The 12889-nt window shown below is 41.6% G+C and overlaps 1 protein-coding gene across 2 annotated transcripts; it reads right to left on the bottom strand.

The window, feature by feature from the left end:
- Positions 1-2657: 2657 nt before the first annotated feature.
- Positions 2658-12245, bottom strand: psme3 (proteasome activator subunit 3). Of its 2 annotated transcripts, none has more exons than XM_006638123.3 (11): positions 12162-12245; positions 11256-11288; positions 11090-11152; positions 9742-9846; positions 8741-8795; positions 7759-7877; positions 6777-6845; positions 6001-6068; positions 5708-5762; positions 5261-5347; positions 2658-4728 (listed from the first exon to the last, which is right to left on the bottom strand). In XM_006638123.3, the coding sequence occupies exons 1-11, from the start codon at positions 12201-12203 to the stop codon at positions 4648-4650; spliced, it is 777 nt and encodes a 258-aa protein (XP_006638186.1). In that variant the 5' UTR covers positions 12204-12245; the 3' UTR covers positions 2658-4647. The 2 variants fall into 2 exon arrangements, with proteins under 2 accessions (XP_006638186.1, XP_015217391.1); XM_015361905.2 differs by having other exon boundaries at positions 8741-8792.
- Positions 12246-12889: the final 644 nt, after the last annotated feature.

Genomic DNA, 12889 nt, shown 5'->3' with positions numbered 1-12889 from the left:
AGAATTGAATGCACCTCCTGTATAACTGATCCAGGTCTTTCAAAAGTAAAGATTTAAAGGTTCGGTATAACACCTACTGGCCTGGGGCTGTCAGGATTGCAGAAAATTCTGCTCTAATGAAATGGTTCTCAGTCCTGGTTCTGTTGGACCTCCCGGTCTGCTGGTTTGTGGTCCAACTGAGCCCTTGATCATCATTGCTAATTGGTGCCTGTAAATGATCTTCTTGCTGGTTTAGTCTATTTTCTGCACTTAGTTCTTGCAGAAACACAGTACCTACGTTAGGGTATATTATTGCATTCTCTCCTGAATTTGCTAATTAGGAATTTGCTCACTTGTGTTGGATTTAACAGCTCTTATCAGGTGACCTGATGATGATGAACCTACACAGGTGGGAATGAAACCATATCGGACATCTCCCACAGTGAGTCAGTGTTTAAATTCTCCTTCAGGAGGGCTGGTTATATTATAGCCTGAGTGAGGTTCCGCGACTTGCTCATTAGCAAAGGTTTCGTAACAGTTTTAAAGTTGAAAGACAGTTTTAAAAAGACCTGAAATAATAATAAAAAAAATCTTTGTGATTAAGAGTGCGACCGGTGCAAATCCCGTCAAAGACAGATGTTCAATATTTTGCAGACTGGGGGTCTATATAAACCTTCCACGCACTTCAGTCTCAGAACCTCGACAACATGAGTTTTTTTCCAGATCGGACCAGATTAGAGTATTAAAAGTCTGTGACAACGTGAGGAAGATGAGCGGAATATCCCCAGCTCCATAAAGCTCTGCTTATACTTTGCTGAAAATACAGCCATGTAATTTAGTTCTCTCAGTTAACACAACAGTTACGAGAAAAAATAAATAAAATTTAGAAATAATATTTCTGTAGTTGTCTGTGTGCGTCAAGGGCACACAGCGGTTTCGTCTCCACTAAAGATGCGGATTTTTTTACATCCTCCTCCTTTATCCAGTATGAAATGACGTCTCGAACCACCGTATTATCAATTAGTGCACGAGTAATTAAAAAACCGCTTCAATGAAATAATTTGCTGCTGTTTATCTAACTGGATCGGGAATTTCTGAATCCCTCTTCCGAAGCGACACCGGCTCTTAGGGTGACAGTCCAGCAGGTTTTGTTTTTCAAATCATCCGCAACCGCTACGCTGACGACTGGACTTGAGGAGCACTACACTGAATAGACCCTGAACTGATTTTCCAGACCCGTTAAAGTACAAAAATCTCTTTTCCGCATCTTTGTTATACGCACACGTTGAGCTTTCGCTTTCCAGCGAAGTTTTCAACTGTGTGTTTGGGCTAGCTTCATAGTGCCACCTGCTGATCTGTGGCAGAAAAGGCACATCTAACAGCAAAAGTAACCATTCCCTGGCCATGGACAGTGGCCTATATTTTTCGCCGTCTGACTTTATTTTCATGCGTAATAATAACCATCCAGTTCAGCAAACATGTATTGCCAGCCAACATACTGATTTTATTTTCCCTTCGTTTTCCTTCGTGTCCCCTGGTTCGTATTTTGACATTTCCTTTTTTAATACTAGACTTTGAATACTTGATTCAAGCTCCCCCTGTAGTCTTTGTCCTTACCTAAAAATATTTTTTTTACCTATAGGACATGCGTAAGTATTTGGTTGCTCTCCTGTGGACACATTCCAGAACAGCGATATGCTTTATGTATAATCATACGCAATATCCTAAATACACTCTTACTGGTGCATTATACAAAACTTAACATCTCTTGATTTAGATCGCACACTGTTTATCTGTTAACTACATATCTAGCATTCTGTTTGCCTTTTTTATTGTTTTTCCACACATTGTCTAGAAGATGATGTGATAAAATAGTATACTAAGTCTTTTGCATGAATAGATTCTTCAAGCTCGGTGTTGCCTGGCACATTCAGGTCCCTGGCTTTCAAGAGGAATGTCAAAGATTCCTGAAAGGCAGAATTTGCAAACTGGTGCAAAGCATGATATTAATTCCATCCATTTTCTTCTTCTTCCAGTTAATGGTCTTGGAGCAGCTGGAGCCAGTTCTTCTTCTTCCAGTTAACTTCCAGTTGGAGGAGCTGGAGCCAGTCCCGGTGTGCAACAGGTGCAAGGCAGGGCACGCCCTGGATAGGACGCCTGTCCATCGTAGGGCACATACAGACACAGACATGAGCATACACCCAGGGTGAGTCTTCCCAAAAGCCTACCAGTATGTCTTTGGATCTGATAAAGGCAAGCATTTTATTAGATTGGTCAGAAAGCATGATCTATCATTTGTATTGCTTCCAGTGGTGTTGCACTAGCCTGTGATCATCAAAATGGGCTCCCTCTTCATAACCAATCTAATTATTGTCACGTCTGTTCAATAAAATGTCAGTACTCCTGCTACAACAAAAAATGCCATTTCCTGATAACTTTGCAAAGATGTTGTTGTAAGTGGTTTCATTTCATACTGCAGTGTATATTGTAACTTCCAACTGTGTCTAAGGCTTTTGCACAGCTGTGTACTGTATAGCAAGAAACCAAAACAGAAGAATGCAAAGTAACAGTAAGTTTTATCGTTAAAGTGCCTAGTACTGTAGAGCCCTCCCCCTACACTGTGAGTGTAGTGGCAACACTAGAGATAAGCGGTTTCTTCTGGCAAGAACAGATCATAGTTATCAGGGCTGCACTTAAGCAGCTTGTGCTGAACAAGCCCTTTATTCAAACAGGAAAAAACTGACATGTCAATACACAGAGCCAATGGTACAGCAGTCATCCCAGTATAGAAAAACAGTTTATTTTGCTTTTAATCTCAATTACGCCTATAGGTATGAGATAAACACTCTCCCTCTGCTCATGTTGGTAAACATGCTGTAACGTTCTGGTTACAGGGTGATATCAAAAAAGAGCCACAGAGAAAGGAGTCATTATGGCTAAAATTAACAAGCCAGGCCTGACAACCTCTAGTTCATTCCATTGGCTTTGATTTTGCTACTTTCTCAGGCACATTCCCTCATACTAGGCTTCCAGTCTAGTCTTCAGGGTCTTCCACAGCCTGTTCAAGCCATTAATAGAACAAACCAGATGCAGTAACATGATCATTTGAATGAGGTCTTGTATTTGCTGTATATTTTTCTGTAGCATTTGGTCACCATCTCTGTTTTGATTTTTATTTGTAAAATTTATTTTGAAAACCAAGCACCTTTGTCAAAGCTGATGGTAGAGGAAGTGAACAGGGGAAACAAATTAGCGTTGCACAAAGCTGTTGACACCCACAGGGGAAGCAGACACCTGAAGCACATGCATATGCCCTACTTTGTGATGCTGAAGCAGAGGCATAGTTAACAATCACATACACGTTAGGGGCTTCGAAAAAACTAAGTGGCGCTGCAGACTGGACGACTCACTCTATCTACGAAAGACTCTTACAAATAACCGATAGTAACCAGAACTTTGCTCTGGGATAACCCAGGGAAGATGTATGCAGACAGCAGGAAGAGATCAGTGGGACGAAAGGGAATACATCATTTTAAAAAAAGCTTTTGTAAAAAGCACACGCTTTGAAATAATTTTATTAAGTAAAATAATGACTTTTCATTAAAAAAAGTGAACACGGATAGATTTTGAAGCTGATAACATGATGTTTTGAGTTGGAGGGCAAAATATCTAAAATATAGGTAAGTGACAGGTACCTCTCCTGTCTGAATCGACATCTTGTTGAAATAAAAAAAAAGTCAACCAAAACTTTGTCTACCTCCAAGGTACTGCACACAGAACCGAAATGGAAATAAGGACTTCCACCTGACAAATGTTTTACAGGCTTCTGACTGTCTCAGAGCAGTTAGCAAACCAACATTTGATTCTAAAAGTTGCCTAACGGGGGCTCAACACAGATTTCTTACTAGTTGTCATCTGCAGTGGTAAACCAGGACGAATTGAAAACTGAAAACAAATATTGTTCATTGTTTAAATAGTAACTGACCAATACTCAAACCAAAAAATAGCTATTTAAAAAAAAAAAAGAGGCTTGAAAAGAATGAATAAAAATTTACTCCAATCTAGTTTTTCTTCTTTAATAGAGCAGACTCCCTAATGCGATGTGATTCTGGGACATACTGGTCTGAACACAACGTTGATACATGACAAGGAATTTCCATGTTTCTTTTCAAACCCAGCTGGTTCCGATTCCTTTTATGTTGTGGGGGGGGGAAATGAAAACTTTTCTCTCTAGAAAAAAAGAACCTCCCGAATCCCTCAAGCCACACACTGCAAAAGGAGCAGCTTTCGTGCCAATACTTGATTTAAGTCTTGACAGTGAAAGGGGACAGAATTGACCTTGGTTCAGATTGTGTCGTCTTAATAAAAGCTTTTTTTCCCCCAGAGAGAAAAAACATTTAAATTAAACATCACTGTCCTTCGGCACACACGAGTCGTGTGCCAAACGCGTGTCCGTCAAAGTTGCGAAGGGTGTTCTTGGAAAAGAACACCCGTGGTTTAAAACCGCAAACCATCACATTTTTTTTTGTTGTTTTTAATTCTAGCAATAAAAGCTTGATGTCTCCTGTGCTTTCTGAATCCCTGCCAGTTCAATGCCAGCTTGGTCAAGTCCGCTTGATCAGAAACCAGCCAGGGCAGCTCGGACGCTGGCGGGGAGTCCCTCTCTTCCTAGTAGAGGGTCTCTGCGTTACTGCTTCTTGGTCTCTTGATCTTCTCGATGTTTTTCAGGATCATGTCGTGCAACGTGACCTGTGTTAGGAGAGGACTAGACAGTCACTTTGCAGCCTTTTACCATGGAACCAAATAGGCTTAAAAGGTCCGCTATCGGTCTCGGTAAAGGACGGGACAGACGGGATGAGACGCCCTCTAAATAAATCGCAAGCAGCCGGTTGGCAGTGGAAGGAGAACAGTGCTCAATCTCACGAGAGCACTGATCAAAGCCATCTGCCATTTTACACAGCTCCCCTGCTGACGCGGCTGCATGTGACAGTGATGTATATGCTCATTTTGCTAGTAGCCACAGGGATCACTGTCCCCACCTGTCAAGGATACCCCCTCCAAATAATTGGGGGCCACTAGCTGGCCAATCACATCACCCCTGTCTGAAGTGTTGATGTCTGGGCTACAGGCCTCAAGCAGGGCACAAGGTACACGTGTAATATATACACATGCATTGAAATAGCCACATATTATAAACCTAATAGATTTTGCTATATAAATAAAAGAATCTGGTGCTCTGCACTATTGCATCACAGAGAAGGATCAGGGAGGAGATACTCACATATTGATTTCTCAGCTCCGACACAATGATCTTCAGGCTGATATACTCCTTCTCATCGATTTCAGTCACTGTGCGCCGATAGTCCTCCTGTAACCCAGACCCCAGAGAGAGCACACTTCTTCACTCATAACACAGGGCTTATGATGGTACTAAATATTTATAAAACAGGTCTGTGGGGCAGGAACTGAAAACTATTCTGAACTAAAAGGGTAATTTTATGTTAGTTTCTCGTGTTCCATTTATGATATAACTGTAAGGAATGATAATAATAAATAATAATTATCATTATTTTTACTCTTATTTGCACATTTCCATTTAGCTGCAAGGAGACACTTCTGTATCAGAGCATTTAATGCATTTGGACAGTCTTGGATCTGCAACATATTTCTGGTTTTGTAAACCAAGCAAAATTCTAGAGTTTACATGAAGTAAGGGGCACTAACTTACCACGTGTGGATATTTTGCTATTTTAGACACCAGCTTTGCCCTTGTAATGTAGTATCTAGAGAGGAGAGGAAAGAGGAACAAGACTCACGCCTGAAATAAAGGTAATGCTTATTAAATACATTCTAAAAGCATCTGTCATCAAAGCATTAATACCGAAGAAGCAATGTTTGCAGAATCAGCAGCAGAATTTGCTGTCCCTGCTTGCTGGATGGAACGGCTGTGCAATGAGAGACTGGCATGGTTTCCTGTAGTCAAACAAGAAACAGGTGGAGAAGATACTGAACCATTTATACCTCGAGATCTGGTCCAAGTATGAGGCCGCCTCGCCTTCCACAGTCCGCAACTCAGCCACCGTCTCCTCCTGGGGGAAAGAGCGCAGGGGGCAGCATTGGGAAGGTAAGAAACTTCACCTTGAGCCATTGTAAAGCTAGCAGCTCATTGCAAGAACCAAATGAAAACACTGTACACATCGGTCTCAGAGTTAGTGAAGAAGGCAGCACATCAGTACCAGGTCTGCTTGCTACAGTACAGGAACAGTTGGTAACATCTGCTCTGAGCAGACACAGTAAAGCATCAGCCCACCATCTGTCCTTCACAATGGTATTTTACATGCTTACTGGTGTATTGCATGTTCCCAGGATTCAGTAGGGAGATCGAACAGCTTCCTGCAGACTATCAATCTTAAATTGTGGTCATAAATGACTGATTTGTCAAAGGCAGTTTTGGGGATACACACTTATAAAGCTTGACCACAGATTTGTGCCATGGATCCAAACAAGGCAAACCTTTAAGAGTGACCTTAAGGCTGATGTCTTTTCCTAATACATTTATATAGCTCCTGTTTTCTGTTATTTAAAAAAAACAATGGCTTGCCTTTGGAGAGCCTTTAAGGATAAAGAAATCGGTAGCCATTTCCCACTGATGATTTTAGCTTTTGAAGTTAATACTGTTATAACCTGGAAATCACTGGTATGGTTAAAAAAAAAAACAACAGTTTCATTTAAATATTTAACCTAGAAAACTACCTGAAAGCAAAAGTGTGCTGCTTTATTCAGGCCCAGTTAATTACCTGGATAGAAACGCCAAAGTTGTTGCCATCTTCTATTCTTGGGATTAGCAGTTGGACCCACATTTTGACCTTAAGGTTGAAGACAGAGGAGAAGAGTGACATTACTATTGTAATAGCTTCTCAATATTATATTGAGAAGAGTGACATTATTATTCATTCCAGGCAGACCCAACTGGCAACTTCTAAGATACTTTCCATCACTGATGCAGGTCAGAACACAGGTACCTCTTAGAAGAAATGTGTGAAGAGCTCCAGGGAACAGGAGAGATCCACGGCAGGGGTCTGTTTCACTCTAAGCTGATGCCAGTGTTTGGGGGACTTGGGGTGTTCTCCCCAAGTTTGGGTAAGTTTCCTCTGGGTGCTCCAGTTTCCTCACACAGTCCAAAGACATACTAGTAGGTCAACTGGCTTCTGGGAAAACTGGTCCATATGTCAGTGCCCTGCAGATACTGGCAGTGTCCAGTTTAGGGTGTACCCTGTCTTAGACTCATTGCTTGCTGGGATAAGCTCTGGCTGCCATTTGACCCTTAATTGGAAGAAGCAGTTAGAACATGGATGGACTGCTGGATTAGCACCATCACCTGATGGGGGGGAAATGCCAGGCATTCCTAATCCTTTTAAAATAGCCTTGGAGTGCTTTCACTTCAGGTTTCAGATCAATTCAGATCACAATTTTACTAAAAGCAACGTGGTCAGAAGCAAAAGACTTAATAAGATGAGGCTGAGCATTTGTCCCAAATCATGACATGTAAAGCTGTATCAATCTCTAGCCACTGAGAGGACCACGGGGCCTTGATTCACTGTCAGTGATTTAAAGAAGCAATTAGCTATTCCCCTGGCATGGAAAAGATTTTAACTTTAAGAAGCTTGGAAAACCTGCTGGATTCTGGAACACAGTGACTGAAGACAGGAATCTCTGGGAATGTCCAACACATGAACAACATCTCCAGGAGTATCCACCAGGTGTCCAGCAGGAACCTACTGTATTGCATTTCTCTATCAGGGTTCTGATCTCCGGCTTGACTTTTTCAATAAGGTCCACCAGCTTGTTGTTGCTCTTCATCATTCCCCCTGGCATCACAAACACCTTGGTGCCAGTCACTGCACAGAAGAAGAAATCAACATCACTATAGCAAAGCAACAGGCATCCTAAAGGCAGAGAGGTCTCCCATTTCATTTGGTACCGCCATTCCCTCCTGCGTGTGCAAAGAAGGAGGCTTGCAAGTCAATGTGGATGGGTTAGGGGAGACTGCCTACTCCTCCTCATTCTCCCCTGTGCGGCTGCAGGATTCATGACTACAAACTGAGATACAAAAACTCAGCTGGCTATTTCTAATTGGGTGTGTAGCAGAAAAATAAATGTTGATTCTATGGGATTTGAAAAAAAAGTACAGCAGGAAAGAAAGATCTTGGAGAGCAGTCTAGTAAAGTAGCAAAATAACACAGGACTCATTATAAACAAGGTCATTTGTTTTGTAGTTGGCAGCTGATTGATCCAGGTTTTCATCCAAATGTTCCTTAAGGGAAGCCAGGGTATCAGCTTCAACAGGTTGGCTTGCTAGCTTGATTCAGACGCCCACAACCCTTTGGGTACAGAAGAGCCTCTTGGTCTCAATTGTAATTGCACTTCCCCATTGGCTTCTCAATGGCTAATGCATAACACTCTGCATTACTTACTTTGACCTAGTCTAGGAAACGTATCACAGTAGAAAACCACACACAAGTCATATTGTAGGGCAGGTAGGACAGGGATGTAAATAGAAAAAATATGCAAATGCCTTAAACAGCCCCTTTAACTTGTAAGCAATCAAAAAGGGCACATGCACACTACCACGCAACTACGACACCCATTTAATAGTTTGACATCTCAACCTTTCTCTGCACAAGCACCACATCCAGCAGACCGGCTTGGCACAACACACAATCGCCAGCCTAGACGTCACTAATGACACTCAGGAACCCACCTTGGCAGTTGTCATCTCCTGCCCCATCTTCCAGCTTCCTCTTCTTGGTGTTCTGCTGCAACGCAACAGTTTCATTTAAACATAAGTGGCCTGTCGCAGCTCTGCCTGGGCACTGTGCTTTTCTCACAAGGTTAGGAAAATGAACGCATGCCTTTAGCTCAGGAGATTGAATTAAATCAGTATGTTAAGCCAGTCTAGTGCAGGGAGAATAGCTTCCAGGTTATTTATTTTTTTTTTTACACCCACCAACTTGGAATCAGCTGACTCAGATCAGATCAAATCTAAAACCCGTACTGGCCTGCAAGAATAGAGGGCCAGCATCTAACAGTCCTCGTCCCTCTGGCGAACCAATCCGGGCCTGCCCGATCCAGTCTGGTTCTTATATATATGACACACGATGTCACAGACGGTGTAAGAGGAGAGTCACTGGGCAGAAAAGCTTCTCTGAGAGAGCACCGGTTTCCATCGAACAGGAAACACTAAGAATGTCCCCAACACTACAGGATAAAAAATAGAATACTCTTGGCATATTTCGTGCGATGGCACCTCAGATTTTACCTCATGCCTGCTGTTGGCGATTCCAAACGAATTTAAAACAATTGTTACAATGACAAATTTTCACTTTTCTACAAAAAAAAAATCTAAGACCAATTGTTTTGTGGTACAATTTTCTCTTAATCAAGGGTACAGACATGAAATAATAGCCTAAATAAAAGGTGGGCTGCAGGAAAATAACTGAAAATGTTGGGGAGGAAAGTATGAAAAGACCTCATTTGCTCCTAGCTTGTACGAAGGCCATAGTATTTAGATGAACTGATAATTCCATGTGGGAAGGGTATGTTAAAAATAGAACCATTGTCAATTCTGCATTGAAAACAAAATATTAAACCTCCATGTAAATTAGCCCTCAAACAGGCTCAGCCATCAATCCAACTGTTTGGACTGATCGGTTTTATCAGCTTTTAAAAAACAAGGCTCAAGAGGAACAGCATTATACTCACAGGCTCCAGCCCATCGTGGCTGTTTGTGAGGATGATGGGGTCAGGCACGGATAAATTGATCTCTGAATGGATGTCTTTCAGCTCAATGATGTTTAAGATCGGGTCCTGTAGAACAGCAGATCAAGGCACAATGAAAACACATGTGAACGTCAGCAGCAAAAGGTTCTGCCTTGAAACCGGACCACAGCCTTCATCTGAAGAGTCCTGTCAAACCACCAGCCTTGGAGACACGTAACTTTATCCTTTCCTTTAACATCCAAGGAGTGATGATTAGTCCTTGAGCTCAGAGACCTCAGCTTGTTTTAAGACCTCATTAGGCTTTAACTGTTCCTTCGTCAAAACAGAAAACACAAGTCCTTTCCCCCCAAGCATATCTGCTTTTTAACATTTTTCGTTAGTTCCCTTCTTGAGGAAATAACCACAAGGCAACAGAGAAACATTTCTCTCTCCCGTTCGGCTGAGCAAGGGGTAAAGCTCTATTCGCTCACCATATGACAGTCACACAGCATTGGTCACGTACTCGGCAGTGATCGTTCAAACCAAGCACCAGACCTTAAATCTCTTCAGTAACTCCAGAAAATGTGAGGCTCCACGTTACTGAACTCAATTCTAGCTTGATTCACACATTGATTCCAGCACTGCTGTGGTGCCCAAGACGTAAGGCTGCTAACTTAGAAATGTTAATTAACTTCACCCAGTACAATTCATGGTTCTGGGAGTGCGGTGACCTTTTTAAGCCTCTCTCGGACGTAGATATCTGGCTACACGGAGGGGGCTTACACCCTCTCCAGAACTTCGATCTGCACGAAGGTGGTTATTTTTCTCCTCTGCGGTATTATTGCCATCCCATCAGCTCTCCGACCCAAAGGTCTGGCTAGGGTGTAGTAAGCGTTGATTTCAGCACAATGAACAGCAAGTCGTGTAGGTGAACCAGCAGGGGGCAATCTTCTGTTGAAGACAGAATTACTAATTGAAGAGCCCCACTATGGGGACAGGGAATACCGTGCTGTACAATGATTTCAGATGAGATTGAACTAATGTCCTGATTATTTGGTTGTTAAAAGATCCCTTGAAACAGTTTTTCCAGAATTGGTATGTTAAGCAAGCATCTTGACTAAATCCCATTCTGGGCTTGCATGATCCAGCATGGCTAAACGTCTGGAGTAATTCTCACCACAACTGATTGGTGATTTGCTTTTCAAAGGTGAATAAAGTGCTCTGGGAACCACTAACAAGGAAAGTGCAGTTTAAACGCAATTCGTCTTCTTCCAGGTCTCCTCAGCTGTGGATAGGAGCTCTTACACAACGAAAACCGCGCAAACATAACGGTAAAAATCGAAAGACTTACCTTAAGAAAATGATCGAGTTCCAGTAACTTCTTTGGAAAGAAATTTGCGACTAAGTCTTCTGCCTAGAAAAGTAAACATTGGGAAATGCGAGCTCTAAGTACAGTACAACTTAGTTTTTTATTTACGTTAAAAGAATCGTTTTAATTTGAAAGCAAAAGTACTTACTTCACCGGTGATTCGTTCTCTGAAAGCATCAACCTGTAGAAAGAGTAAACGTAAATCGGGGTCCACAACTAGACTGTCAAAGACTGAAACGTTACCCGTCTGTGTAGAACATTGCCAAGGCTGTGCATTTAATACAGTAACGTAAGATTACGCTTGAAACAGAATACAGCACAAATGCAATAACACGTGAACATGATGCTGGCCAATATATCTACTGGGTGCAAGATTTTTCATTCGTTTTCGCTGTCTGTAGCTTCATCGGGACTGTCTCCTGAACCGAATTGTTTTGTCACTCAGTTTTTATATAAATATATGAGCACATGCGCCGTGCGACTCTGAAGATATAGATTTCGAATAAGATAAACACCCAAGATATCCGGCTCCAAGGAAGTAGCTGTTGAAGGGACAGCAAAAATGTTTACGATCGTTTTTATTCTTTGACACAGCTCTTGGGATTGGACCCGGACATTCACTCAAAACAATAAACAGGACACGTGTCAAAAAACACGAATTCCAAACGCAGGCCAAATCGCACTGAATTTATTGTGCATTACAGGCGCTACGATCATACTATTATTTCACATTATGGAAAAGACTCAACCACAAACGCCTTAATTTCGACAGCAGCAGACACGCACCTCCGGCCAGAATGAAAGAAGGGGCAATACTATTGGAAATATCGGAATATACGGAAATATCCTGTTTTAACTTCAGATAATTCCATATAAATCGACATACGCAGAGCAATTATGACTATATCTGTGAAGCACAGCGCGGGAAAGCCAGGCGATTATGCTAGGCACTTATTTAATACCCCGGCCTTGTGTTACAGAAAAATTTCCGACTGTTCAAATTTCAACACCACATCCCCCTCGCGTCAGTCTTTCTCGGATTACCGTCTCTTACCTTAGTTTTGATTTCATTGTCCACTTTGAGGAGAGAAGACATTCTATTTTCAGACAAATAGGGAAGGGAATCTGAGATCGTATTAACAGAAATAACCGTGTGGCTCCTTTCAGCTCCTATTCACAGCCACAAGGTATCAAAGGGAGAGAACGAGAAATGACGTAGAAAAGCCGCGACGACAATGAGAGGCGAGGAAAATCACCCAACCACGTGGAAGTAGCGTGAAGCTGGCTACACTAAGCGACACGAATGACCCGGAAGTGTATGTCAATAGCCGAATTTCAATCAAAATAAAAGACTTTCAGCTACCACAGCAGCTTTTGAGGAGTAAAGCAACATTAAGCGAAGTGACAAGCAGCTGAAACACCTGCTTTATTTCGTCATGGTTAATTTGAGAGAGTCCTTTTTTAAATTTTAAATCGCCTCCACTTATCTCCAAGTTTGACAAATCTAAGATTATTAGAAGTTTGTATTAATTTTACAGCCCCTTTCTACTACTGTAATATACTGCTATATTTTTTTTTCATAAAAATGTTTCTGTTCAATGAAAAAGGTTTTAAGATGCAAGCTTTTAAAGGAGTTGTATCTGAAATTTGTAATTAAATAAAATCCTTTATTATATTTAAATTCAATCATTTTTTTAAACTATAACCAGGGACAAAAACATTTTGTGCACAATCAAAAGTGGTGAAACATACAATGTTAAGACAGTCAGTCAATAGCAAATC

The sequence above is a fragment of the Lepisosteus oculatus genome, chromosome 28, assembly GCF_040954835.1.
Source record: "Lepisosteus oculatus isolate fLepOcu1 chromosome 28, fLepOcu1.hap2, whole genome shotgun sequence".
Classification (NCBI taxonomy): domain Eukaryota; kingdom Metazoa; phylum Chordata; class Actinopteri; order Semionotiformes; family Lepisosteidae; genus Lepisosteus; species Lepisosteus oculatus.
Note: the sequence above shows the minus strand (reverse complement) of the source record. Positions and strands in the feature narration are given on the sequence as shown.

Excerpts from the sequence above, each read along its gene's own strand:
- psme3 (XM_006638123.3), bottom strand. The coding sequence starts at position 12,203 with ATGTCTTCTCTCCTCAAAGTGGACAATGAAATCAAAACTAAG. Across the intron at positions 11,153-11,255 it reads GAGAACGAATCACCGGTGAA|GCAGAAGACTTAGTCGCAAA; the intron begins GTAAGTACTTTT and ends TTACTTTTCTAG. Across the intron at positions 4,729-5,260 it reads CGGAGCTGAGAAATCAATAT|GTCACGTTGCACGACATGAT; the intron begins GTGAGTATCTCC and ends CTCCTAACACAG.